At 39.9% G+C, this 27,852-nt stretch overlaps 2 protein-coding genes across 6 annotated transcripts in view; one reads left to right on the top strand and one right to left on the bottom strand.

The window, feature by feature from the left end:
- Positions 1-7,085: 7,085 nt before the first annotated feature.
- ap4s1 (adaptor related protein complex 4 subunit sigma 1) lies at positions 7,086-21,674 on the bottom strand. 3 transcript variants are annotated; one of them, XM_072267261.1, is made up of 6 exons: positions 21,591-21,674; positions 17,918-18,115; positions 17,309-17,395; positions 13,993-14,061; positions 11,154-11,165; positions 7,086-10,170 (listed from the first exon to the last, which is right to left on the bottom strand). In XM_072267261.1, the coding sequence occupies exons 2-6, from the start codon at positions 18,053-18,055 to the stop codon at positions 10,042-10,044; spliced, it is 435 nt and encodes a 144-aa protein (XP_072123362.1). In that variant the 5' UTR covers positions 18,056-18,115; positions 21,591-21,674; the 3' UTR covers positions 7,086-10,041. The 3 variants fall into 3 exon arrangements, with proteins under 3 accessions (XP_072123362.1, XP_072123349.1, XP_072123355.1); XM_072267254.1 differs by lacking the exon at positions 7,086-10,170 and adding an exon at positions 17,167-17,219 and having other exon boundaries at positions 11,067-11,165; XM_072267248.1 differs by lacking the exon at positions 7,086-10,170 and having other exon boundaries at positions 10,985-11,165.
- strn3 (striatin, calmodulin binding protein 3) overlaps positions 21,056-27,852 on the top strand; it is a 192,420-nt gene continuing 185,623 nt past the window's right edge. For 2 of the 3 annotated variants that reach the window (XM_072267231.1, XM_072267225.1), the window contains exon 1: positions 21,056-21,439. In XM_072267231.1, the coding sequence (XP_072123332.1) occupies positions 21,197-21,439 (243 nt within the window). In that variant the 5' untranslated portion in view covers positions 21,056-21,196. The remainder of the gene's footprint in view (positions 21,440-27,852) is intronic. The other variant, XM_072267237.1, reaches the window with a different exon arrangement.

The following is a 27,852-nucleotide window of genomic DNA, read 5'->3' as shown; positions in this document are numbered from 1 at the left end:
GCTTTGTCCCAGTGAACATAATTTTCATAAAAACTTGCATTTTCTGTGCAGGGAAGTAATCTGATGAAAGTAAATACTTTGGGCTTTTCTTTTGGAATGGCCTATGCTTTCATTAACCTGGCTCCATTTTACTTGCTTTTCTTCGAGTCCATCTTTATTAATCCTTGCTCTTATTAAGAGTGGGAGGGGGTGCTAGGTACTGTTGTAAGTGTGCAAGGTGGGTGTCAATTAGGTCCGAGGATTAGAATTGTGTATGTGTGGGAGTGGAGCGGCTTGGGAGGCAGTGCTGTGTTGCCTCCAGGCAGGGGGTGTTAGCATGCTTAGTGTTAATGGGGGCTTTGACCAGGGTCGCTGGAGGTGATTTCCTTTGCGGGATATCGTTAGGGTTAGGGGATGGGATGAGGGGCTGGAGTTGGGAGGGGGCTAAAGGGCAGAGGGGTGTAGGTTAGGGTTATATATGCATATAAAACAATGTATATATTGTAAGAACAAACAGCTGAATTATTTTCACAATAGGAATAGAGTGACATTGTTGCAACTGCATGTTTTTTGATATACAACATTGCATGAATTCTGCAAACTAGAGCACATCTGTGATACGTTCAAAATATATTATTACAAACTGATTTCCAAACAACATTTGCAACATGTTTTAGTTGTCAAAATGACAAGTCTGATGGAAGAGTTCAATGCAAGCAGGAACTGGCTGCCAGATGTAATATAGCTGGTATCATTCTCAATACTCTGCCGGAAGATTCAAGGACCAGACCTACTCCATAGAATGGAGAACAAAAGTCTGTTTTCGTACTCTGCCCTGGTATTAAGGGAGTGCACAATCTCAGGACTGTTGAATTTTGGATCTATCTGTGCTCTCAGGTGTTTATAAGAATCCCATGGCACTACTTTTAAGAAGAGGATATTAGTTATCCTTGCTGTTACGCCAATGTTTATTGCTCAGTCAACATTTGTAAAGCAGATTATTGATGGCAGAGCAATTATGGTAATTTGTGAGAATTTGCTCTTTCCACAATTGGCTTCTGTACTTTGCAAAATATACACAGTAATTTGGAGTGTTCTTTGCATTAACTACCATGGGAATGCAACTCTTTTTAATGAATAGTGGAATGTATTCTTAATATTTGTTCCTCTCTTTAGGTGACCTGGTACAAGTTTTTGAAACACCAAACAACATTAACCTTTTTTTTCGGGGTATAAATAAGTGACTTGCTGTATTGACCAGTAAACTAATCTCCTTTGATATATTGTTAACACAAGGGGGAGCATTAAGCTAAAATATGTCAGCAGCTTGATTAACAAAATTGAATGTTGCAAAGTTTAGAAGAAACCCATTGACATAATTTTCATTAAATTTGATTAAACATTTGAACTCGTGTCAGTAAGGTTAAAAGTTGAAAGCTATGGGAAATACATGGCTACATATCTCATTTTATCAAAGGTAGATATTCCAGACAACACACATCAAAGTTGCTGGTGAACGCAGCAGGCCAGGCAGCATCTCTAGGAAGAGGTACAGTCGACGTTTCAGGCCGAGAACCTTCGTCAGGACTAACTGAAAGAAGAGCTAGTAAGAGATTTGAGAGGGGGAGGGGGAGATCCAAAATGATAGAAGAAGACAGGAGGGGGAGGGATGGAGCCAAGAGCTGGACAGGATTGGCAAAAGGGATACGAGAGGATCATGGGACGGGAGGCCTAGGGAGAAAGAAAGGGGGAGGGGTGAAGCCCAGAGGATGGGCAAGGATATAGTGAGGGACAGAGGGAGAAAAAAGAGAGAAAAAGAATAGATATATATATATATTAATAAATAAATAAATAAATAACAGATGGGGTTAGGGGAGGTGGGGCATTAGTGGAAGTTAGAGAAGTCGATGTTCATGCCATCAGGTTGGAGGCTACCCAGACGGATAAGGTGTTGTTCTTCCAACGTGAGCGGGCCTTTTGCCAATCTTGTCCAGCTCTTGGCTCCGTCCCTCCCCCTCCTGTCTTCTCCTATCATTTTGAATTTCCACCCCCCACCCACTTTCAAATCTCTTACTAGCTCTTCTTTCAGTTAGTCCTGACAAATGGTCTTGGCCCGAAATGTTGACTGTACCTCTTCCTAGAGATGCTGCCTGGCCTGCTGCGTTCACCAGCAACTTTTATGTGTGTTGCTTGAAATTCCAGCATCTGCAGATTTCCTCGTGTTTGCACTTTTAGATATTCCAGATCAAGTTTCAGTCTTGAAGGATTGCACTATGGGTATGTTCTCCATTGTAACAATTCTTCGTTAGTAGTTCTGAATGTCTTCTAGGCATATTTTCCAAAAGTGACAATGTATATATGAATCACATATTGCTCCCAAATGCAGCAATGTGGTTTTGTAAAGCATAAGTATGTATCTTGAAAATTTAACTTGCAGAAAATTATTGGAACAATGTCAAAAAGTAACATGGGGTGTTTTGGTCTGTGTATTGGTTTAATGTCACTAAAGTTTCAAGCTTAAAGTTTATGACAAATATCTTGTCATAATTTTAAATTTTATTATTTAAAGCCTTAGTCATATCACTGGACTATGACTGAAAATGTCAAGATTAGATATAGTGTAATGATGTTGGAAGAGACTTAAGAAACATCTGGAGGTAGATATTGGTTGGATGATAGGTCAATGCTGCCGAAATTCTCCTCCTTTGGCTGGTGTCACCATTACTTAGTGAATGTTGTCATCGGTTCATACACTGGCTAAGACAATGACATAGTACATTGTCAATTTTGACTTCTCTACAAATTAGTGAATTACACCTGCCCAAAACTGCTTGTCAGTTGTCCAACAGCAAATTAGTGACACCATCATCAGAAGGGGTATGGGAGAATGTGATTTCTGCAGGAATGGATCAGATTAAAAACCTGTAAGTCAGCAGTGCATGATTACAATCATAAGTGATTGGGAAGCCAAGCAATTTAATAGCCTAGCCAGGCAGGTCTTTAAAACAGTAATCCAGCTTAGCCTGCTTGGCAGTTTAGTGAGATGCCCCTATCATTAAAAGCTGATTCTTCACTTTGAACTTTCAGTAAAACAGAGTAATGTCCATGCATATGGTATAGCCAAAGATTGATTCCTTCATTTCCCCAGTTCAAGAAAATCAAGTCTCTCCTTCTGAGAAGAAAATACGCATTTTAAATCAAGAAAATCAGAGTCATTAGTTTGGAGAAAATTGAACACAAGCTGCTTCTTTATTTAATCAGATGTTTGTGGTAAACAGTTCGCTTTAACTTGACTCCATCTTTTACTGGTCAAGTCAGTACCTGCAACATCCCCATATGACATCATTATCAGTGACAAAATGCTTGCTCATCTGTGATTCATTTCCCCTTGCAATTTTGCAAGATAAGTGTTTGAAAAGCGGTACATAGCATGTCCTAGCATGTAATTTGGAGGTCTTCACTCGATAGTTAAACATTCATCTTCAGGTAATGTTACTTGTTTCTTCTACTTCCTGACACAAAAGTAGCATTGCAATTTATTATCTTTCCTCCCATTTAAACTGAGATCAGCTACATAAGACCAGTACAAGATTCAGACTTGCTGCTTTGATTAAAAGAAAAACTTACATTTAAAAATATCAGGTTGCAGCAAAAACCTTATAAGCTAATTTATATACTTTAACATTACACTGTTATGTAGGAAATGAGGCAATGAGTCTGTCCATTTGCCTTACAGAGAGCAATGAGATAAAAAGCCAGTTAGCATGATTTAGCAAAATTGGTTAAGGACTTTTTCCCCACAAAAAAAAAACTGGGATCTTCTAATATTGCCTGATAAGGTAGCGAGGGTTATGTTTAATGTTTCATCTGAAACACAACATCTAAAAATAGTGCAATAATCTTGTGTTATTGCACATAAGAGGAACCCTGATTTTTATCTTTAAGACTCCGCAATGATGGCTCTTATTCTGCCCTGCTACCACTAACTAAAGGTATACCATGAATATTTTCTGAACAGGAAACTAATGCAAGTGCTGAAAACCTGAACAGACTGAACAGTTCGAGCAGTACTTGTGAAATTTGTCTCAGAAACTTTGGATTTTTTTAATACCATGGGGCATTGGATCAGAATTAGGCCATTTGGCCCATCAAGTCTGGTCCACAATTCTATCATGGCCTCACCTCACAACCTTTGACATCCTTACTAATCAAGAACTTATCAACTGCTGCTTTAAATATACCTAATGACTTGATCCCCCACAGCCAGCTGTGGTAGAGAATTCCACAGATTCACCAGCCTTTGGCTAAAGAAATTCAGAATCAGGTTTAATATCACTGGCATATGTCATGAAAGTTGTTGACTTTGTAGCGGCAGTACAATGCAATACAGAAAAGTAGTGAAGTAGTGTTCATGGGTTCAATGTCCATTCAGGAATCAGATGGCAGAGGGGAAAAAGTTGTTCCTGAATTCCTCAGGGTGTGCCTTCAGGCTTCTGTACCTCCTGCCTGATGGTAACAGTGAGAAAGGAGCATGTTCTGGGTGGTGGGGGTCCTTAATGATGGGCACCGCCTTTCTGAGATACCGCTCCTTGAGGACGTTTTGGATGCTATGGAGGCTGGTATCCATGAAGAAGCAGACTCATTTTACAACTCTCTGCAGCTTACTACAATGCCGAGCAGTAGCCCCCCACCCACCATACCAGACTGTTGCTCTCCACAGTTCATCTGTAGGTTTTGAGTGCTTTAGGTGGCAAACCAAATCTCAAACTCCTGATGAAATACAGCTGCTAACTTCCCTTCTTTGTAGCTGCATCGATATGTTGGGACCAGGTTAGATCCTCAGAGATATTGACACCCAGGAACTTGAAATTACTCACTCTCTCCACTTCTGGTCACTCAATGGGGATTGATTTATGTTTCCTTATCTTACCCTTTTCTAAAGTTTACGATCAGCTCTTTGGTCTTACTGACGTTGAGTGCAAGGTTGTTATTGTGACACCACTCCACTAGCTGATATATCTCGCTCCTGTACACCTTCTTGTCACCATCTGAGATTCTGCCAACAATGGTTGTATCATCAGCAAATTTAAAGATGGCATTAGAGCTATGCCTAGCCACACAGTTATGGGCACAGAGAGAGTAGAGCAGTGGGCTAAGCACACATCCCTGATGTGCACCAGTGTTGACTGACAGTGAGGTGGAGATGTTATTTTCAATCCGCAGATTGTGGTCTTCCAATTAGGACGTCGAGGATCCAGTTGCAGAGGGAGGTACAGAGGTCCAGGTTCCATAGCTTTTCGGTCAGGACAGTAGGAATTACGGTGTTAAACGCTGAGCTATAGTTAATGAACAGCCTCCTGATATAGGTACTTGTATTGTTCAGGTGATCCAAGGCTGCACAGAGAGCCGTTGAGATCATGCCTGCTTTAGACCTATTGTGGCGATTGGCAATTTGGAGTAGGTCCAGTGAGACAGAAGTTGATTCCAGCCATGACCAACCTCTCAAAGCATTTCGTCAATGTAGATGTGAGTGCTACTGGCGGATAATCACTAACGCTGCTCATACTGCTCTTCTTTGGCACTGGTATAATTGTTGCCCTTTTGAAGAATTTTCTCATTTCTGTTCTAAAGGGACGTCCCTCTGTTCTGAGACTGCCCTCTGGTCCTAAACTCTGCCACTAAAGGAAACATCCTCTCCACATCCACTCTAGGCCTTTCAATATTCAATAGGTTTCAATCAGATCTCCCCCATCATTCTTCTAAACTCCAGAGAGTACATGCCCCAAGTCGTCATATGCTTCCCATATGTTAAACCTTTTCATTCCTGGAATCAATCTCCTCTGATCCTTCTCCAATGCCAGTATATCTTTTCCTAGATAAGGGGCACAAAACTGCTCATAATTCTCCAAATGCAGTCTGATAAGTGCCTCATAAAGCTTTAGCATTACATCCTTGCTTTTATATTCCAATTCTCTTGAAATGAATGCTAACACTGCATTTGCCTTCCTTCCCAACTTCTCCACCTGCAAGTTAACCTTTTGGGAATCCTGCATTAGGACTTCCAAATCTCTCTGCATCTCTGATTTCTGAGTTTTCTCCCCATATAGAAAATGGTCTATACCTCTATTCCTTCTACTAAGGTGCATAACCATACACTTCCTTAACCTATATTTCATCTGCCACTTCTTTGCCCATTCTCCTGATCTGTCTTAGTCCGTTTGCAGACTCCCTGTCCTTCCACCTATCTTTGTATTGTCCACAAACTTGACCACAAAGCCATGAATTTCATCATCCAAATCATTGACATATAATGTGAAGTGGTCCCAACACCAACCCTTGCAGAACACCACTCATCAGTGGCAGCCAACCAGAAAAGATCCCTTTATTCCCATTCTTGGCTTCCTGCCAGTCAGCCAGTCTTCTATCAATGCTGGTGTCTTTCCTGCAATACCATAAGTGACATTTGCAATTTACCAGTACTTCAGAGCCATTACAGAATCTAGTGATTCTTGAAAGATCACTACTAATGCTCCACAGTCTCTTCAGCTACTTCTTTCGGAGCCTTAAGGTGTAGCCCATCTAGTCCAGATGACTTATCTACCTACAAGTTTTTCAGCTTCCCAAGCACCTTCTCCTTAGTAATAGCAACTACACTCACTTCTGTCCCCTAATACTCTCAAATTTCTGGCATACTGTGGTGTTTTCCACAGCGAAGACTGATGCAAAATACTTAGTGTAGTAAGTTCACCCGCCATGTCCTTGTCCTCCATTATTAGTTTTCCAGTGGTCTGATATCCACCCTCACCTCTCTTTTACTCTTTATACAATACTGTGCCATAGTCTTAGGCACGTATACAAAATACAGCTGGGGTACCTAAGACTTTTGCACAGTAGTGTATTTGTCAACGTGGAGCAGAGAGTGAGTTTGTAAATCTGGTGAAAGCAAGGATGTTGGAATAGTGAGAATGGAGTGCGTGCGGGAGGGGTGTGGGACAGGTGGGGCACACTGAGCCTTGAGACACTAGGCAAGGTCATTTCATTCTAAACAATTGGTTTATTCATCATTACAGATGACCCCCCATTCCCTCCCCTCTCTCTTTCCCTTTTCCCAACCATGATTGCCCTCTCCCTATCCCTTCCCACTATCAGCCCACAATAGAGACTCAAATCAGAATCAGGTTTATCATCACTCACATATGTCACGAAATTTGTTATTTTTGCAACAGCAGTACAGTGCAGTCCATAAAATTACTACAGTACTGTGCAGAAGTCTTAGGCACCCAAGCTATAGGTATGTGCTAAAACCTTTACACAGTACTGTATATCTGAAAAAAACTTTTAGTATCCTCTTTTATATCATTGGTTAGCTTATCTTCATAATTTTCTCTGCTTATGGCTTTTTTAGTTTCCTTCTGTTGGTTTTTAACAGCTTCCCAATCCTCCAGCTTCCCACTATTTTTTGCTATATTATATGCCCTCACTTTTCCTACTATGCTGCCTTTGACTTCCCTTGCCAGCCACAGTTGTCTCATCCTCCTTTAAGAACTCTACTTCACCTTAGGGATGTATCTATCCTGCACCTTCCAAATTTCCCCAGAAAACCCAGCCACTGCCGTTCTGCCGTCATTCCCTTCCAATGAACTTTGGCCGGGTCCTCTCTCATGCCTCTGATTCCCATTACTCCACTGTAATATTAATACATCTGATTATAGCTTCTCTTTCTCAAACTGCACAGTGAATTTTATTATATTATGATCACTGCCTCTAATGATTCCTTTACCTTAAGCCCTCCAATCAAATCTTGTTCATTATGCAACACCCAAACCATAATTGCAATTTCCCTAGTGGGCTTAACCACTAGGGAATCTAAAAACCATCTTGTAGGCATTCTACAAATTCCCTCTCTTTGGATCCAGCACTAACCTGACTTTCCCAATCCTCCTGCATATTGCAATCCCCCTTGACTTTCGTAACTTTGCCCTTTATACATGTCTTTGTTATCTACCATTGTAATTTGTACACCACATCCTGGCTGCTGCTTAGAGGCCTGTATATAACTTCCATCAAGGTCTTTTTGCCTTTACAATTTCTTAAATCTGCCCACAAGGATTCTACTTCTTCTGGTCCTATATCACCTCTTCCATTTTTTACCAACAGAGTCACCCCACACCCTCAGCCGACCTGCTTGTGTACTCTTGGATATTAAGCTCCCAACGTTATACCTGCCAATCTCTAACTGCACTATGAGATCATCTATCTTATTTCATATACTGGATGCAGTTAAATATAACATCTCCAGTCCTGTATTTATCACCCTTTTCCATTTCCCCCCATGTTACACTTCAGCTCATCCCACTGGTTGCAATATTGCCCTATCATCTGCCTGTCCTTCCTCACAGTCTCACTGCACACTGCATCTACTTGTTTACCAACTGGCCCATCCTCAGCCCTATCACTCCTGTTCCCAGTGAGTATTGCCCTTGTGGTCCTGCTTTTCAGCCTTCTACTTAACTCCCCTATTCTCTCTTCAGGACCTCATCTTTTTTCCTACCTTTGTCATTGGTACCAATATGTACCATGGCACCTTGCTGTTCACCCTCCCTCCCCCTTTAAAATGCTGTGAACCAGATCTAAGATATCCCCAACCCTGACCCTGGTAGGCAGCATACCAACCAGCTGTTTCTTTCACACCCACAGAACCTCCTGCCTGCTCTGCTAACTGAGGAATCCTCTATCGCTACTGCACTCCTCTTCTCCCCACTTCCCTTCTGAACCACAGAGCCAGACTCAGACCCATTTTCTGGACAAATGGATCCATCTTTTCAGACACAAGACAATTTAACTGATATCTGTCATGATGAAAGTAAATATAATTAATTGTTTTAAGGAAATAATTTTTGTTTTCAGTCTAAAGCCACTTTTATCGAGAGAATACCAATCTGCAGTATTTGAATGAATTGTTGTTTTTCAATCTGAAGTTCAATGAAATCAATAGAAATACTCTATTCCAGTTTTTGACATACCTCTAATTGTAATGGCAACCATCTGAAATATTGTAGGCTTTCTTACAATTTTAAATTCACTGTAATAGGTGACAGATACCTTCTTGTACATAAGATAACCACACATCGGTCAAGCAGCTCACACTAAGAGTTAAGAGATGGAGTGTACCGGCTCTTCACAAATTCAGTGTCCTCATGCTTAAATAACTCTTTAAAGAAACAAATGACAATACAATCAATTGTAAAAGTATTTGTGTAGGACAAGACCATCTGTTTGGCAGGCACCCAGTTTTGCTTCCTGAATATTAATTTCTTTTTTCATTAATGGCTACTTTTCCAAGAGCTTCTGCATAGACAACAAACAGCTACCAAGGCAATGATGCTTGTATTTTATAATTGAACTACAAGAACCTGATCCATATTACAAATTTAATACATCTTCTTATTCTTTATGTTTACGTACTGTAGAATAAAATCCTGCTATATTTTCTAAAGTAAGTTTTCACATAAATCTGAGGAGCATGTTCATTGGGGTGAAGGTCAGAACCTCCATAGCAACCAATTAAGCAGCACTGGACAAGATTTCAATGAACAATTGGACCCTGCAGGTTTGGGGCAAAATTGTGAGACAGGACACCAGGTTGAGTGGTGTTACGACTAGCTTATATTCAACATCAACACAACTAAAGATCGTTGACTTCAGGAAAGAGAAGGAGGGCAAACATATGGCACTCTACATTGGGAAATTGGCAGGTGAATTATCATTAGCTTTAAATTCCTGGGCATTACTATATTGGATGACCCATCCTGGGTCATAGTAATACAATTTGAAAGAGAGCAAACAAAACCCTAATGACCAAGTTTAGCAATACGAGCATCACTTCAACCAATTTACACTAAGATGCACTTTCTTGTTCTAATTGTGTTCTTTCTTGTAAAAATTGTTTAATTTATATTCAACTTTTTCTTGTAAATACTGCTTACATGATGTAATATTCCTGTAATACTGCTGCAAACCAGTTTTTCACTGCACCTGTGCATACATGACAAGAACTTCATTTTAACTTTCAGTCATTTTGTCAAGTGCAAGAAGTGGGGCAAGAATTCTGCTTTTGTTGGTCTCTGCAATACGACCATTCAAGATCATTTCATCCAAGATGACATGAACTTTATCTAAATTAAACATGATCTGAATAATGCAGATGTTAAAGAGAATGATAAACTGAAAAAAAATCACAAAACACAATCAAATTTCCAAATAGAGCATGCTGATATACAACAGTAACCCACTAAAGAAGCATTCTGATGTGCAGGTTGTTTTTGGAATCTCACTACTACCTAATAGATTGAACTGCATTGTAAATATTGAACCCACTTGCGTTATAATACATGAAGTGCTGGCTACAGAAAATACTTGACCATCTCATTTCTTCCATTTAGTATCAGTTTTTTAAATTTAAAAAAACATTCTTGCATCACATGCTACAATGAAGGACGAGATAAAAAAAAATTAAATCCTTAGATGGCAAAATGGTGGAGAGCATTGGTAATTGACTATGATTTTCTTTTACACAATTGCTCCAATAAAGTCAAACATATTGTTGTTGGGATGAGACCATCAGCTGGTCAGAAGGAGCCGCATGTGTTCAGACTTCATATAAATATATATAATGGAATTCTATATACAGGAAATACATCCTGCACATTTTGAATACCATCATTCCATATAAGGTGAGGAACAGCTGTTGGAATATAAAACCTCTGTGGGTAAAATAGCTGATGTGCAATCACTTTTGGTCATATTCAGAAATGAATGCTTTGCCCGCTGCTCGGGTATGTGGTTCCTATTACTGGATATCACTACAGGCGACCTCCACATTACAAGAGGGTTGTACTATCAGCAGAAGGTCTGTATCATAATTTTCCATAATGCAAAGCAGGGCATCTGTGCTTTTGTCAAGAAACAGGAGCTAAAAAAATATTTATTTACATTTTTCCCTCACATAAATTCCATGATAGCAAATTTTATTCCATGCCTTAAATTTTGGGTAGTGAATTGTGCAAGAGCATATTTTCATAACCCAAAAAGCTATAATGCAGGGATCGCCTGCATTTGACATGGGTAGTTAAGTGATAGTTGTCAATTACAATTAACTCAAAGCAAAAGGATACATCCAACTCACACTGCAAAAGAAAAAAAAGGGAGGATTAGAGGAGAAAACATAGAAATTTCTTTTCTCTTGGTATTTCAACAAACCTACTGTAATTGGAATGGACACTGTGGGCTGTGCAGAACCTGCAGCATGAAGGAGCTGCTTGTGGTATCATCATATCACCAAGATACACAAACTAATTTCATTACAAGTTGAACTTCTTATCAATCACCACTTCTATTTACAGAGGAACTTTGATATAGTACAGCCAAATACATACAGGAAGCAGCTCCAGAGCCAAAAAAGATCAGAGGAATAGCAAAAAAAAAACAATGGATTTCAAGGCTGTTTTTAAAGGTAGAAGAAAAAGTTGGACCAAGTTTAAGAAGGGAATTCCAAAAGTACAGGACACATGACCTGTAGCTAACAGTAAAATCTAGGAAGTGGCTGCATTAGAATATCAGTTTGGGTGGGTTGTGGGGGTTGGAGAATATTGAAATAAGATGTATTGCAAAATACAGGAATCAGCTAGCTTCTCAGGATAATGTTCTATCTAGCTCTAAGATAAGGAGTTAATTCTTCAATTAGAGATTGTGTACTCTTGTAATGCACTACCACAGAGCTATGGACATTCAAAAGTAGATCCACAGAGTGATGGACACAAAGGGGCAAGGGGACCAGGCAGGCAAGTGGAAGAGGCAAAAGTTCTTACTGAATGGCAGAGAAGGTTCAGGAGTCTCTACCACATATGGGGTAGGAATGGCTGAGAGGATGTGTGGGTGGGGTGGTGCACTCCTCATGCTTATTCTGAGCTGCTGTGTGTACCTGTCAAATGAACTGGAGAATCTTTGAGCCACTCCCAGTGTTCCTTCTCCACTTTGAGCAGTCACTGAGGATGCTGAACATTTTCACTGGGGCTTTGATTTTTATTTTTAAAAACATTTTAATTTGAGATACAGCATGGAATAGGCACTTCCAGCCCTTTGAATAGCACCACCCAACAACCCATCAATTTAACCTTTACCCTAGCCTAATCACGGGACAATTTGCAATAGCAATTAACCTACTAACTGGTACGTCTTTGAAAATTTAGGAGGAAACCCACCTGCCCACAGGGGAAAAAAGTGTACAAATTTGCTTACAGAGGATGGCTGAATTGAATCCGACTCCTAGCTGTAATAACGTCATGCTAACCGCTATGGCGCTGTGGTGCCCCAGTAGCGGGTGAATCTGTTGAATTAATCTATTCCTCTGTCAGACAAGCTCAGAGCAGAGAGTCTGGTGTCAACTGAGTCAGCCTCCCAGCTGAATCAGCAGAATGCAATTAGGGGGTCTCCCAGCTGAATCAGCAGACTGCAATTAGGGGGTCTCCCAGCTGAATCAGCAGAGTGCAATAGGGGGTCTCCCAGCTGAATCAGCAGAGTGCAATAGGGGGTCTCCCAGCTGAATCAGCAGAGTGCAATAGGGGGTCTCCCAGCTGAATCAGCAGAGTGCAATAGGGGGTCTCCCAGCTGAATCAGCAGAATGCAATAGGGTGTCTCCCAGCTGAATCAGCAGAATGCAATAGGGGGTCTCCCAGCTGAATCAGCAGAGTGCAATAGGGGGTCTCCCAGCTGAGTCAGCAGAGTGTAATAGGGGGTCTCCCAGCTGAGTCAGCGGAGTGTAATAGGGGGTCTCCCAACTGAATCAGCAGAATGCAGTCGGGGCTCTCCCAGCTGAATCAGCAGAGTGTAATAGGGGGTCTCCCAGCTGATTCAGCGGAGTGTAATAGGGGGTCTCCCAACTGAATCAGCAGAATGCAATCAGGGGTCTCCCAACTGAAAAAGCAGAGTGCAATAGGGGGTCTCCCAGCTGAATCAGCAGAGTGCAATAGGGGGTCTCCCAGCTGAATCAGCAGAGTGTAATAGGGGGTCTCCCAAATGAGTCAGCAGAATGCAATAAGGGGTCTTGACTTGGGAGAGGATGCTGATGTTCTACTGCTCAGTCTTCTAGTGTGTTTGGAGGAGTTTCTGAAGGCAGTGTTGGTTGTAGGCTGTCCGAGTCTACTGTCATAGTTCTGGTTCGGGTATGAGACATGATATATACTGTCTGACTTTGGACAATTTGAAGTTGATAAACATTGACAGCATTGACTGGTTTTACAGAGTAAAACACTTTGTAGTGATTACATTTTCTTAAACAGAGCTGTTGCTGAAAATTATGAAGCTTTCTGAGGTGGCAAAACAACTTTTGACTTGAGCATATGCTGCACATGAGGTGATTGAGCAATTGCCATACTGTTGTGGCAAGTGCACAAGATGTTTCGGACTGAAGTTTCGTCCGAAAGGAATGCTAATACCTACTCTCCTTTCTTTAAGAGTACATAAACATATTGATGTCAAGATAGTGTTTATCTTGAAACAAAAGAATGAATTTTTTCAAACCATTTATACTTAAGTTGTATGGCATTATTGTTCATGGCATTTTTTACTTTGATTACCTTATTCTGACTATAGTGACTGGCATTAATCATTAAGTTTCTCTCTAAAATAACAGAATATCAATAAATGGAATCAAAGTGAGCACAAGAATGAAAATGAACAAGTTAATCAAGGTTATCCAGCTGGTACCCAAAATCATTGGCAAGGTACTTCAACATGAATTGCTTTCCCACTAAATGCCTGTTGAATTCCTCTTAAGGCTATTGTTGTTATTGTTTTCTTGGTAATATGCACAGGCTAATGCCGTGGCCTGATTTGTGTCTCTTCATATTCCTTACATGACTCTATGAACTGTGCTGGTATACCACCATGGAACAAGTACAATTGTCCAGTAAGTATTTCTTTTGCAGTGATTAACAGTGTTCTTTAATGACTCACCACTCTGCTGAAATATTTGTCCAAAACTTCAACAAAATTATGTATAAGTTCATACACTGCCAGTTCATTCTGAAAAACAAAATTAGGTGACTTCATTAATTGTTTTTCAGTGTTGTTGATAATTTGGGTGGCTGCCTTTCATGTGGGAGTGAAGAAATGACATGAACAGTTCGGATGAAAATCAAAAACTCTAGAACAAAGTAAAAAAAATTGCCATTATCAGAAATTTTAAATAATAACAAAACAATTGCTGGAAATGCATGTTAGGTGGCATTTGGGGGGGGAGAAGGGCACGAGAGTGGGGGAGATGGGGAGAGGGAGAGATAAATTTTCAGATAGGTGACATTTTATTTGAAATTTGAACCATTTGGACGAAAAGTCGCCAACCAAAATCATTATCTTTGCTTCTCTGAAGCTTCAGCATTTTCTGTTTTTTGTTCAAATAAAGGATTATCAGACAGATTAAAAAGATAAGGATTGAAATAAATAGATGTTGCTTGCACGAATAATAATTGGAATGGGTTTGTCTTCTCTCATTTTAAATTTGTTCTCAATGTCAATGTTACTGACATGACTGCCATTTCGCACGATCTAATTGTCATACTTGAGGGTCATCTTCAACAGCGGCAGCCATCTGGTAAGGCTCCTGGAGAACACAGCTCTAATTTTTCTAATGGTTTTCAAAAAGAATTATCATTAACATTGGTATGGTAATGAATTCAAATACAAGTCAGATACTCTAAGTATGGTAAACGCTTTAGGATATTAGAATTTTTTGAGATTTTACAGCAATATAACAACTTATTGTTATACCAGGTTTTACAAATTATTTTATAGATAAATTTAAAGATCCCAACAGCCAAGGATTCCCATTCTCTAAATGAATAACTTCAAAATGATAACAGGGTGTTTATAAGCAAAATTTACTGATGATAAAGACTTATTGATTATGGAAAACCTATGGCAGATTGCATGATGTGTCTAAGAGTGAGTTTTATGGACTAAGCAGTTCGTACAGCAAATGCAATTCAATGCATGAATCGGTTTGATGGTCTTTGACAGTTCCTGAGCATTAGAAAACCCCCAAATGTAAATCTGACAAAGGAATTCCACCCTGCCAGAATCAGTTGCAGTCACAGAGATGGAAAGTCTCAAATGTTCACCATTAAACTATCAGTGAGCTATAGAGATACAGCTCAGCAAATGGCCCTTTAGCACACAGAATCCAATTCAATCATCAACCACCATTTAATTAATTCACATCATTTTCCCCACATTCTCATGAACTTCCCCATATTCCACCACTCACCTACAAACTAGGGGCAATTTACTTATTACTGGGGGGCAAATTAACCTATCAACCCGCACGTCTTGTAATCTGAGAGGAAAGCTGAGCACCAAGAGTAAATCTACATGGTCACAGAGAGAATGTGCAAACTCCACAAAGGCAGCTTCAGAGGTGGTGATTGAAGCCAGGACTGAATGATGGTGGGGAAAGGATGCACAATTATTCCAAATGTACTTACTATGGCAACAGACTGGATTAACAGTTCACCAAGTTACTTTAACAGGACCACTAAGCCATGATCCAAAATGAGCTGGACCACACAGTCCATGTCGCCCTTACAGCTCACAGGCTTGCAATGTTACACATAGCACTGACTGAAGAGAATACAAAAGGAAGTCTCTCTTTCACTCTGAAAATAAACTAGTTAAAAAAAAAACAAAAATGCCACTGAAAGAGCAGCCTGAGTGGTAATTATCAATGAGAAGTCCAGGCGCACCTTGGCTCAAAACAAACGACACGAGATGTACAAGTTACAACAGCCAAAGTCTCACCCATATTCTGGGTTGCCTATCCAATAAGATTTCTGCTCAGAAGACTGGCCTTTGCCTCCCAAATGCAAGTATCCTCCCACAGGAGAGACACAAAAGATTGCGGATGCTGGAATCTGGAGCATCTCAGTGGACTGGGTAGCATCACTGGAAGGGAAAAGAACTGCTGAAGCTTTGCACTGAAACCCTGCATCAGGACTGAGAATTGAGAGGAAAGGAAGCTGGGGGGGGGGGGGCGGTACAAGTGGAGATGGAGGCTGGGACATGGGGAGCACAAAGGCTACAGGTGCTAGATTCCGATAAGTAAGAAAGGTGACAATAGGAACCATTCTAATGAGAAAGGCAGATGGACCCAAGTGGAGGGGGGGATCCAGTAGATGACGTGTGGGGGTATTGGTGTATGGAGGCAGGAAAGGGAGGCGGATATTGAAAAATGAATTTTTCTGGCTGCAGGTCCAATGTGCATGAATTGAGTTTTAAGACTCAAAGGGGCGACAGACCTGGTGAATTGAGGTTTTCCTCAGGCACCAATCAATTACCTTGATTTATGCCCATTCTAACTTCTAATATGCTTAAAGGGGGCCCTTGGATGTCATGATGTTGGCAAAATGAAAAAAGGAAAATATTGGCTTCTCATAATTTAATTATCAATTAGTAGAAAACTGTACAAATTTAAGCAATTGTGCATGTTTGTTAAAATACTGCTTGGGTTGCTAATGACAAAAAGGGATTGAGTACATCTATTTACATAACATAATTATAGGCAGACTTGGCTGAGTGCAATGAGAAGATGTCATCTTCCACAGCAGTGTGAATGGACAGAACCACATAGTGGGAAAATGGTTCATCATTCTAAGAATGAAGAAAAGCAAACTAAAAGATTTTGTCTTGGAAAGAAAAGTTAAGAAGCTGTGTGACAGCTTTTCTGCTGAAATAATCAACAGAATACTGGGAAGAAGAGAGAAAATCTTGATTAAGCTTAAGTAGGAAGGCTTAAAGAAATTCCAGGTTGTTCACAACTAATAACGATACCAATGGATGTTTGCTCTTCAGTGGTAGAAACGTAACAATTACAGCTTATAACATGAAACTCAGAGAGTTTCATTATGCTGTCTTCAAAATTAGGCTTAATGTCTCACACAGTCACTGAGAACGTTTGCACAAAAATCACAGCACAAATTGTACAGGTATCACCCAAAGCCTTCACCATTGAGGTGGGGCTGCACATGTACGATGACATGCCAATTTGGTAAAGATTACACACATCAAATAGTTCAGGATGCTGAAATATTAATTAATATCGTAGGTATAAGAAATAATGTTGCAATTTTTACTCACCTTCCTCCATTATATACTGTAAACTGAGGTGTGGGGTTGTATATTGAAAAATACTGCATATAGAAGATAGAGAAAACACAGCCCAAAAAATTATTGATGTTCAACACATATTGATTCAGTACGAATGGCAAATACTGTTTACCTCTGAGTCATCGATCCCAATTACAACGAAGAGTGCAGCATACTGACGATAAACGAGCTTAAAATCCTTATACTCAACAAAGGAACACTGGAGGAAAGACCGAAAGCACCTTTAGAAATTTCATGGCCTTAAATGGTCACATTAATTTTTTAAATGTAAAAACCTTTTAAAGTGATGTCGCTGAAGTGTTTTCTTCCCCTCTTTAGTTAATTGGAGTCACATATTACATCCTAATCTCAACAACTGGACCACAATGTGAAATATTCTATCGAAGTGGACAGTCAGGAAGCTGCAGGGTTTTCCAGCTTCGTGAACACCTTTTCCACTTTTAGCACTCATCACCAAATTATTCACATTTTGTTAAGGAGTGTTTGACTCTTCCCCTACATCTAAATTTTCCTACCATCTTTGTCCTTTATAAGGAATGCTTCTCACCAATTCTGCCCTGCAAACCCAGGATGATGCATCTGGCTGTTATAACTTGCTAAAACAATAAACTCCAATCCAACGTTGCCCTTTTGTAGCTGTACTATATAAGATACGTCAACGTAGTACAGACATAAGCAATTACATAGATTCAGTAACTAAATAAAAGTGTTAACCTTTTACCTGGTCCTTTGTGCGTGATAGGCATTTTTTAATTACATCTGCTTCCAACAATGTCCTCTTCTGGATTTCCACAGGTTCATAATACCTACAGAGTCTTACTTGCCCTTGTCTGTTCATCAAGAGGAAGAACTTAATCATTTTGTAAATCTCAAAAGAAAGCCAAATAAGTGCTCCTTTTATTTTCCTTTCATAGTATTTCTGAAAACACAACAAAAAAAAGATAATTAAATTTATCTTTGGATGCAGAACAATTCTCGGCTTTGTAAATAAATCAGATTTTCTTTATGTAGTTAAAACAGGTATATTTAAATACCATAATTTTAATGTTTATTGCTAAAACCATACAATCATTTACAGTAACATTCACACAGTTCCTACTGACGTGCACTCTACGTGTGGAAAATTTGATTCACGCTCTCATCAGAGAGCAGATGAGTTCACCACGGGTCCAACAGATGCAAATTGTGTTTGGTTTTCAGTGGCAGCTCTTCAACGATAAAGATACACTTTAATTGCAATGTCTGCTTTTGTGAGGTCAGAAAACAACTTTGCAGAGCCTAAAAAAATGATAATTTTAACCAAGTACAACAATGTGATGGACTGTCAATTTTTAATACCATGATGGAATGATCAGATTCATACTGAATTCAGAGTTGGGGTAGGCCAGTGAACAGCAAGAGGTCTGAAAATGAAAAAAAAATTCTCATGTGCCTTCTATTACAACAGGAAGAGTAGTAGGAATAACAATGAAACAGACATGATTATCTGTTTTATTTAATACCAGAAAGCATTAGTGGCATCTTCTGCCCTTGCCATAAGATCAGCAAGTGCAGAAAATGCCACTAATGAAAACTAAAAAAATGCTGCTCCTGCATGATGTACCTGTCAAAAGACATACAATCTAACAAGAGCATGCTGATTACTTTGCAAGAACAAAATAATAGAAAAATGAATTCTCAATACCTTCTTCAGCATTACTGTGCAGTACTATGAAATGAGTTAGCTGTGGACAGGTGGTTTGTTTTATACATAGCACAAACAATTTTCAAAACTGCATTTCAATAGTTACAATGTTTAAATAGCTCTTTAAATTAAGTATTTGCTTTCATTACCCTTAGGGTGGGAGTGCTTCATGGGAGGCCTGGTTGCAGTCAAAGGATGGGATGGTACAGTTGGGCGGTGACTTATCATCTTGTGTTCTGGTGGTGGTAGGGTAGCAGGAGCGGGGTGTTAATGGTGGGGATTAATAGAAACTCATGACCTGGAGTTGGGAGGATCAAGGAGATTGGGAAGTTAGCAAACAAAAATTCATAGTTAAGAATAATCTTAGCAGAAGTTGGGGCCAAGCTGAGGTCACTGTACCATGGTGGGGGGGGGGGGGAGACGAAATGTAAGAGGATGTATCTTAAGACTAGTCCAGTGTAGGGAATGGAAGGTACAAACTAATTTGGTGAGCGTGTAATATGAAATGCATATGAAATCCCAAGTACAACTTGTGCTGGGAAATGCCCAGTCACATTGCTGGAATAAATTGGAAATTGTCATTACAATGCACCCTGGGGATAGCTCAGTGTTGAAGTGTACAGAGGAGTGAAAGCGAAATTCCATGCCGATATTCCCAAAGTAAATTAGGAATGAAATAGGATGTGTACTCTGGGTAGTTCTTAGTGGTTACAATACAGAACCATATTCATGCTTAACTATCTTTCTGGTTAACTGAATACTATCTGTCAGCAAATGAAAGTGCAACCCATAAAGACGTAAACAGCTGCGTCAGTGGTTTCTGGTTACAGTGACCTCCACACCAGTAATTCCACAGCTGCATTCCACCCTAATTCTGCAGATACTATAAATACCTTGTTATCACTAGATAACATGACAGGAAACCCCATTCACAATTCAAAGCAAGAATAAATCTCCTCAAACAAAAACGGAAAGAAATTTAACTTAACTCTTAAATTTTTAAACTACAATCTGCTGAAGATGTAACCAATTAAAATAGATATGCCTTGTACCTCCCACCCACTCTCCAGCCCAACCCTTCTCATTACTAAATTGCTCGCTGAACTGTGTTCAGTTAAGTCATACTCAGCAGTAGCTGTCAGTCACAGTGGCTTTGGAAGTCTGTAGCTAGTCTTGGCATTGTTGAATTAGATATAACGGCTATTTCCTTAACGTTATTTACCGACCACTAGAGTTTACATTACCTTAATGATTAGCAAGGCCCAAAAAATAAGTTCTTGCACTTAGATAGCACCACTCACAATCAGCCCTTCACACACACACACACACACAAACTGAAATAAGATCCACAAATAAGAGCTAAAAGATCGGATAATTTATTTTTCATCTGTTGATAGATCAGCCGCATATTGTGGGCCTAATGACCTATCTAGTGCTCTGTAGTTCTACGTTTGGTCAATCATTCATTCTTTTCACACCTCCAACTACAAATATCTTCCAACAGGTAACTTTTGCACTCTGCAAACTCATTTTGTCTATGAAACCTATCTATTACTGTCAAAACACCCTCTCTGCAGTTTCCGTATTCTTGCTTTCAAACTCCTATCATATTTCTTCCTCAAAATAACAGTGATCATTGGAAAATAATAGAAGAACCAGACCTCTTGTCCTCTCTCTGGTACAAGGTATCGTTTAGATTATATGCTCTCGCAACGGGCCCAGTTAAACACCCCACAGACAAACTTAGCGTCTTATTACAGGGGATAATTGAATGTTCAAAGACTAAGTATCATAAGAAATCCCTTTGAATCCCTTTCCATTTCATTGGTAGTGCCCTTGAATAAACTATCATAGAATCCAAACAAAAATGTAATTCGCAAATCAGGGTTGAAAGAAGTCTAATTTTCAAAACTTAAAAAAAGACTTGTTATTAGGACTAAAGCTGTGCCCAAAAGGAATCGAGTGGGTGACTCGTCTCCGGTACACCGTGGACTGCAGGTTTGCCCTTATTAAAATTCGGAATGCCGAGTCGGCCGCATTGACAGGTGGGCTGTCGCGCGCACGCCGGGACCCAGAACCTCGCGGAGCGGGCGGACGAGCACGAGCGCACGCGCGACCCCGCGCTTGGCGAGAGCGGCGCAAGCCCACTAACACCACCCCCCCCGCACCTTCTCCTCGCCCACAATGCAGCGCGCCGCCATATTCTGCAGAAAGAATGTCCATGGCGGCTCGCTGGCGGCGCTGAGGCTCGTAGGGCTCTTCTCCTCCCACTAAATGTAACAGAAATAACAATAATCTTATTAATTAATAATAAATATGGATGAACACCCCATAGGGATGTCCTCTCATGCTAATCCTAGCGGCCCTTTGCTGGGCCCGGGAAACAATGGCAACGGCGTGAACCACAACGGCGGCGGGGTTCGGCAGCCGCCGGCTCCGCAGGAGGAGCCGCAGCGGCCCCAATACACCATCCCCGGGATCCTACATTACATCCAGCACGAATGGGCCCGCTTCGAGATGGAGCGAGCGCACTGGGAGGTGGAGAGAGCCGAACTCCAGGTAGAGTGACACAGGGCAGCGGATGCGACACCGGGGGACAGAGGGGAGGCTACCCGAGCTTACAGTGAGCCGAAGGGTTTGCGCTGATTGCCTGGCGGGAACCGACGTTGGCGGCCGGGGGTTAGGGGTTGGAGCGGCGGCTGGTATTTACCCAGATGTGGAAGCCTCCTTGCCGTCGCCATTTTGGTTTCCAATATGGCGTCAGCGTGCTGTGTGTAAATAGCTAGTCCACTCGTGTCCCACATCTATAAACTTAACTCATTCCATTTTAGTTGCTAACCATCCCTGCCGTTGTTTGAAGTTCTACACATCTTGTATATTTTCTCTCTTTGTGCCATTAGATCACGGGCTTCTGAGCAGGGTATCTGATAATTGTGGGTTGTTAGGTCGTTGCTTGGGCAGCGCTGGAGAAACAGTTCATGTTGGGGATGGTTCACATTTTGTCATTTGCCCAAAGCTATTAACCTAGACAGAAATGTTTTCCTTAGAGCACTTCGGTCGTGATCTGCTAAGTTGGTGCTTGCTACATCATTGGACGTGAAATAACGATATTGTGTAGTGTCTTGATAACAGCCTATTTTGCTGTATTGATTTGTTCTGGATAAGAAAAGTGTATTTAAATTAATAGTGAAGGACTTGAGATAAATAGTTCAATTACACCATTCAGCAATTTACTGCCTTTATTCTACTTTATACCACTTCTGCTTAATATTAGATACCCTTATTTTGTGATTCAAGCATACAAAATATTGTCTTAAAAGACCGCTAGATACAATGTCAATTGTATGGCAAAGTATACATTGAGAAGGCGTACTCTTCAAATTTTAGTTACGTATTGGATATGATTGGTTTGTAGTTTCTTACACCCATCATATTTTAGTCCAATACTTTATACATCTAACATAAAACATAACATTGTGTATAATGTGACTCAGCATAAATTGAAATCCTATGCCCAGGAATGATCAAACCAGATCTGTAACAATGAACAGAAATCTTGATAAAGAGTGATTAATTCCTTTAGCAGGAAATATTCTATAATTGCTCAATTATTTAAAATTGAGTTTATTATCTGGAGCCAATTTTGTTTTCATTTCCATTAAGACTCCCATTGAAGTTTCATTTATACTTTAAGGGAAATGCATTTCTAACCTGTGTCCATAATGGCAAGCATTTTGTATTGCATTACAGGTTGAGCACCCTTATCCAAAATACAGTACTTGGGGCCAGAGGTGTTTCAGATTTTGGATTTTTCCAAATTTTGGAATATTTGCATCTATATAATGAAATACATTGGGGATGGAACCCAAGTCTAAATACAAGATCTGTTTACATTACATATACAGCTTGTACATATCACCGGAAGGTGGTTTCTTATAGTATTTTAGTTTCCTGTAAAGTGTTAACTTGTCACCTTAGCTGAGCGGCAGCATTTGCCTTTATGTCAGAAAGATGTGGAATTCATTCCAACTCCAGAGTTTGGTCACCTAGGCTGACGTCTCATTTTAGTGCTCAGTAACTGTATTGTTCAAAGCCTTATTTTTTAGATGAAATATTAATTATCTGTTCTAGCTAAGATTTGTAAATAATGCCTAAAGAAAAATTAAGACAGTTTTGTGAAAACCTCATCAAAGAGAATGAGATGTTATGAAGGGAGGGGAAAAAAAGAGGAAGCAACACTGAGTGGTTTAATGAAGGAATTTATAAGCTTTGGGTTTTGGTAGAGGCGTCATGGCTACCATAATAAAATAAATAAATTCATGGGCGAATAGGCTAAAATTGAACAGTAGAGCTGTTTAGCACGCGAATAGGGCTGTGAGAATGTTGGCTGGCGGTGTCATGGCATCCGCACTAGACTTCAACATGAGTGATCCTGGGTTCAGTTTTGGCCGGCTCCTTGCACGCTTTCCGTCCTTGCTGGATTGAACTAGCAATTTGTCGTTGTAAAAAAAATAGACAAATGCTAAAGAAATGGCAAGGTTGCCACTCAATGCACCACAAGGTGGAGAAGAAAAACTCAAGAACATTGTGGGAACCATCAGAAACTGGGCTGTTGGGAGATTGAAGAGGGAAAGGATGAGCTGTGGAGATGTTTGAAAACAAGGATGTGATTGGTTAAGGCACTGGTGTGATGTTCAGAATTTGGCACAGCAGACTTCGATATGACCTCGTTTATGGAGGTAAGCAGAGCTTGTTGGAATACTCAAATTTAGAGATGATGAATACACCCAAGGTATAAAATCAATCTAAATTAATGCTTTTGCAATGGGCAAAGTTTACTTTGGACACTTTTGTAGTTGTGGAAATGGAGCAGTGATGCTCAACTAATAATTAAATATGACACCAAGTAAGTGAACACACTTGGTTTAATCTCACGTATTTCCCAGGGAGAGGGATTGGGTTAATGAATTGGATACAGAATTTCTAACACTGACCAAAATGATAGTTTGTTTTTGGTGTTCTCAGTGTTAGAGGAAATTTTAGTTCATCCACTACTGGAATTCAGTTAAGCAGTCTGACAATGTAGAGACAGTGTATAGTGGATGAAAAAAATCTGGAGGTCATTACCTACATGCAGAAATAACAATGCCTTCAATTGCTGATACCCCACATATTACCAGTGCAAAAAAATTACCGTAATGTTGGACTTTAGGTGCATATTTTCCATGTTACCTCCTGTTGGTAAGTGCTTTAAAGAAATCTGTGTCTTATTTCCAGCTTAAGGTGGTATTAGTTTTGAAATTATTTATAACTTACCTGGTAGCTAGAAGATGAGAATATTCAGGATTTGGTATGGTGGATTTTAGGTTACCTCATTGTTCAGATGCAGGACAGAAAAATGTGAGAAAGAATCGTCAACTTGAATCATTAGCCCTGTCCCTTTCTCAGATGCTACATGACTTGCTGAGTATCCAGCATTTTCTTTGAGCTCTGACATTCGTTTTGCTCTCATTGGAGCAAAATCTGATTAAGGGCAAGTAAAGAAATGACAAACCTTTTTGCCTGCATGTTCATTATAGTTAATGGAAGATTATCGCTTTATACTTAATTATCAATTTCTTAGAAAAGGCAATGAGAACTTTTGGAATCCGCATTTAATCTGAATGCGCACACCTGGTTTGACAGGGTTATTTTATATTATGACTGTTTAGTAGTGCATATTATAATGAAGCCGATCCAACAAAATTATTTGGCTTTTTCAGATCTAAGCCACAACGCTTATTGCTAGATTTACTTCCATGACTTTGTGGGATTGTTTTCATATTTAGCTTTAGGTTCCAAATACTTGTTCCTCTCTATTTGAACTGTTGACTGCTTTTTATAGGTGGGGACAATTATTTAATAAACCATAATCCCATCACTCTGTTTGAACACAGAACAAGAAATAAATAGTAAATTGGCTTGTTATTGTCACTTTACCGAGGTACAATGAAGAACAAAAGTGCATTGAGGTAGTACAAAGCAAAACAATAACAGAGTACCAAATAAACTCTTACAAGGTGCTGTGCAGGTAGGCAGTAAGACGCAAGATCACAATGATGTAGGTTGTGAGGTCAACAGTCTATGTTATACGAGCAAAACATTCACTAGTTTTATATTAGCGGGGATAGAAGGTGTCATTGAACCTGGTGGTATGTGCTTTCAGACATTTGTATTGTCTGCCTGATTTGGGTGGGGGGGGGCGGTTTGGGAGGAGAGAGAATGTCTGGGGTGGGTGGGATCTTTGATTATGCTGGCTGCTTTACTAAGACAGCAAGAAGTATAGACGGAGTCCATGGAGGGTATGGCTGGTTTCCATGATGTGCTGATCTGTGGCTACAACTGTTTGCAGTTTCTTGCCACCATAAACAGAACAGTTTCCTCCTAAGCTATGATGTATCTGGATATGATGCTTTTCTGGGTACACCAATTATAAACTTGTGAAGTTCAAAGGGGACATGCCAGACTTCTTTAGTTTCCGAAGAAAGTAGAGGCACTGGTGAACTTTCTTGGCTATGGCATCTATTTGGTTGGACCAGGGCAAGTTGCTGATGATGTTCACTGCTAAAAACTTGAAGATCTCATCTGTCTCAACCTCAGCACTATTAATGTAAACAGGAGCATGTGCACTGCCCCCCACCACCCCTGGCCAACTCTTTTGTTTTGCTGACATTGAGGAAAAGGTTGTTGTCATGACACCATGTCACATCTGCAAACTCGTAGGTGGAGTTAGTGCAAAATCTGGTCACATTCACTGTGTCTGTCTGAGGATGCAGCCTTGTGGGGTACCAGTGCTGAGAATAATAATGAAGGTGTTGCCTTTATTTACTGATTGTGGTCTGCTAGTCAGGAAATCAAGGATCCAATTGTATATGGAAGTGTTGACTTTAGGAGTTTGAATGTGAGTTTGTTTGGAATTTTAGTATTGAAGGCAAAGCTGTAGTCAATAAGTAATAGTCTATCATAGGATAATTTGTGTCTCTATTGTCCAGATGCTCTAGAGATGAGTGTAAGGTTAGGGAGATGGCTTCTGCTGTAGTTCTTTTTCGGTGGTAGGCAAACTGCAGTGGGAAAAGACCTTTCAATATCTCAAGCCTGTTTTTCTTTACGGTGAGATCATGCCATATCTCTATCATTAATTCCACTTAGCTTGTCTTGGCGCCAATACTTCCATTCAGCAAATTTCCATTGACCTCAGGTTTAAAGTCATTAATTGACTTTGTTTCTTTCTGTCAGAGTGCAGTCTGAATGGAGGATATGATTCTGCCCTCATCTAATTTTCCTGTGCAGTCTTAGCAGGAGATGCTGCATAACAACTAGAAGTCACTGACTTGTTTTTATTCTTTGATTTTAATTTAAACAGTCTCTTCTTAATATTAGTTAACTTTGTTAAGGCTTGGTCAAAGGATTGTTCTGTTAACCATCAAATATTCCTCATCTATGTGGTAGAGAAATTTTGATTTTAACTTTAAATATTAGTGACCGGTTTGTGTCAGGTTGTTTAATTTCCCACTGAAATCCTTAGTCTTTTGTTTCTGTGTTGTGCTATCAGGGTAGCAGGGGACATGGAGGGCCATATTGTAATGACTGCAAATTGTGTTTGCTGTAGTGTTGCCAAACTAAGAAGCACATTTAAAATAATGCAGTTTCACATTCAAGAGTGGTATTTACTTGTGATGTACTCATAAGGATGACAAATAAAATTTGAAGATCTTCATGAATAATGTGCATCTTTCTTGCACAGTCTTTTGTAATCTTGAACGTTGTTGTTACCCCTAAAGAAAAAAGCGTTGGTTCCATCCTGTGACCTGTGTGCAGTTTATGTCTCTTGTAATTATAATAAAGAAGTTTTCTTGTACATACTTTGCTTTTTATATTGTTACATCTAATTAAATTATTACCTTTGATTGCCTGGCTTTTAAATAAACTGTATTAGAGTTTCTACAAAATTGAATTATGTTGGCAAACTGACTCAGCTACTTCCAAATCACACATCTGTTGGTATTTCATTTGATTTGAGATAGACAATTTAATACAAATAAGGTTTTAACCACTTTTATTTGAAAGAGGAAAAAAGTCATGTAAGATTTAGGAAGCTGCAAATGGACAAGGCCTTCGTGGAATATAAAGGAAACAGGAAAGAATGTAAATGAGAAATCATAGGGGGCTAAAAGGGGCCATGAAATGACCCTGGCAAGTTGGATTAAGAAAATCTCAAGGCTTTTTGTACAGGTATCAAAAAGATGCTGGTAGCTAGGAGAAAGATCAGGCCAAAGGGGGGGAATATAAACCTATTACCAGTGGGAGTGGGTGACTATTAAATTAGTAACCTGCATTGATGTTTACAAGTAGAAGGACGTGGATGATAGTGAGGTCAAGGAAGGGTATGCTGAAATTAAGAAGAAGCAGATGGTAGGTCTCTGAAGACCATTAAGGTGGTTAAGTCCCCGTGGCATGATGGGATCTATCCCAGGATACTGAGGGAGGAGATAGCAGGAGCATTGACAGGGGGTGGGGGGGGGGTGTATTTTGTACGTGCTTCAGCCACAGATAAGGTCTCAGAAAAATGAAGAATAGACAATGTTTTTGAAGGGTAATTTGGATAATCCAGAAAATTATACACCAGTGAGTCTTGCATCATGGTGGGAAATTGTTGAAAGTTCAAATGGACAAGATATCCTCACATTTAATAATGTTTGCACATTTTGGGGACATTCAGCATGGCTTTGTACTGGGGGGCATGTCTCACAAAATTAATTTTTTTTTGAGGGAGTAACAACGACCTCCATTGTGAATGAGAGTAATGCAGTGGATGTTAAAGTGACTTGTGGTAGGCTTGATCAATACAGTAAGTCACATGGGATCCATGGTAAGTTGCAAAATTGACTTTATTATAGAAGACAGAGGGTCAAAGATGTGGGTGTGCTATTCTG

Source organism: Mobula birostris, chromosome 1, assembly GCF_030028105.1.
Source record: "Mobula birostris isolate sMobBir1 chromosome 1, sMobBir1.hap1, whole genome shotgun sequence".
Taxonomy (NCBI): Eukaryota; Metazoa; Chordata; class Chondrichthyes; order Myliobatiformes; family Myliobatidae; genus Mobula; species Mobula birostris.
The sequence above is the reverse complement of the archived record's forward strand: the minus strand, read 5'-3'. Positions and strand labels throughout refer to the sequence as shown.

Excerpts from the sequence above, each read along its gene's own strand:
- ap4s1 (XM_072267248.1), bottom strand. The coding sequence starts at position 18,055 with ATGATTAAGTTCTTCCTCTTGATGAACAGACAAGGGCAAGTAAGACTC. Across the intron at positions 17,396-17,917 it reads TATCACGCACAAAGGACCAG|TGTTCCTTTGTTGAGTATAA; the intron begins GTAAAAGGTTAA and ends TCTTTCCTCCAG. Across the intron at positions 14,062-17,308 it reads TTGGGATCGATGACTCAGAG|AATGAACTGGCAGTGTATGA; the intron begins GTAAACAGTATT and ends TTTGTTTTTCAG.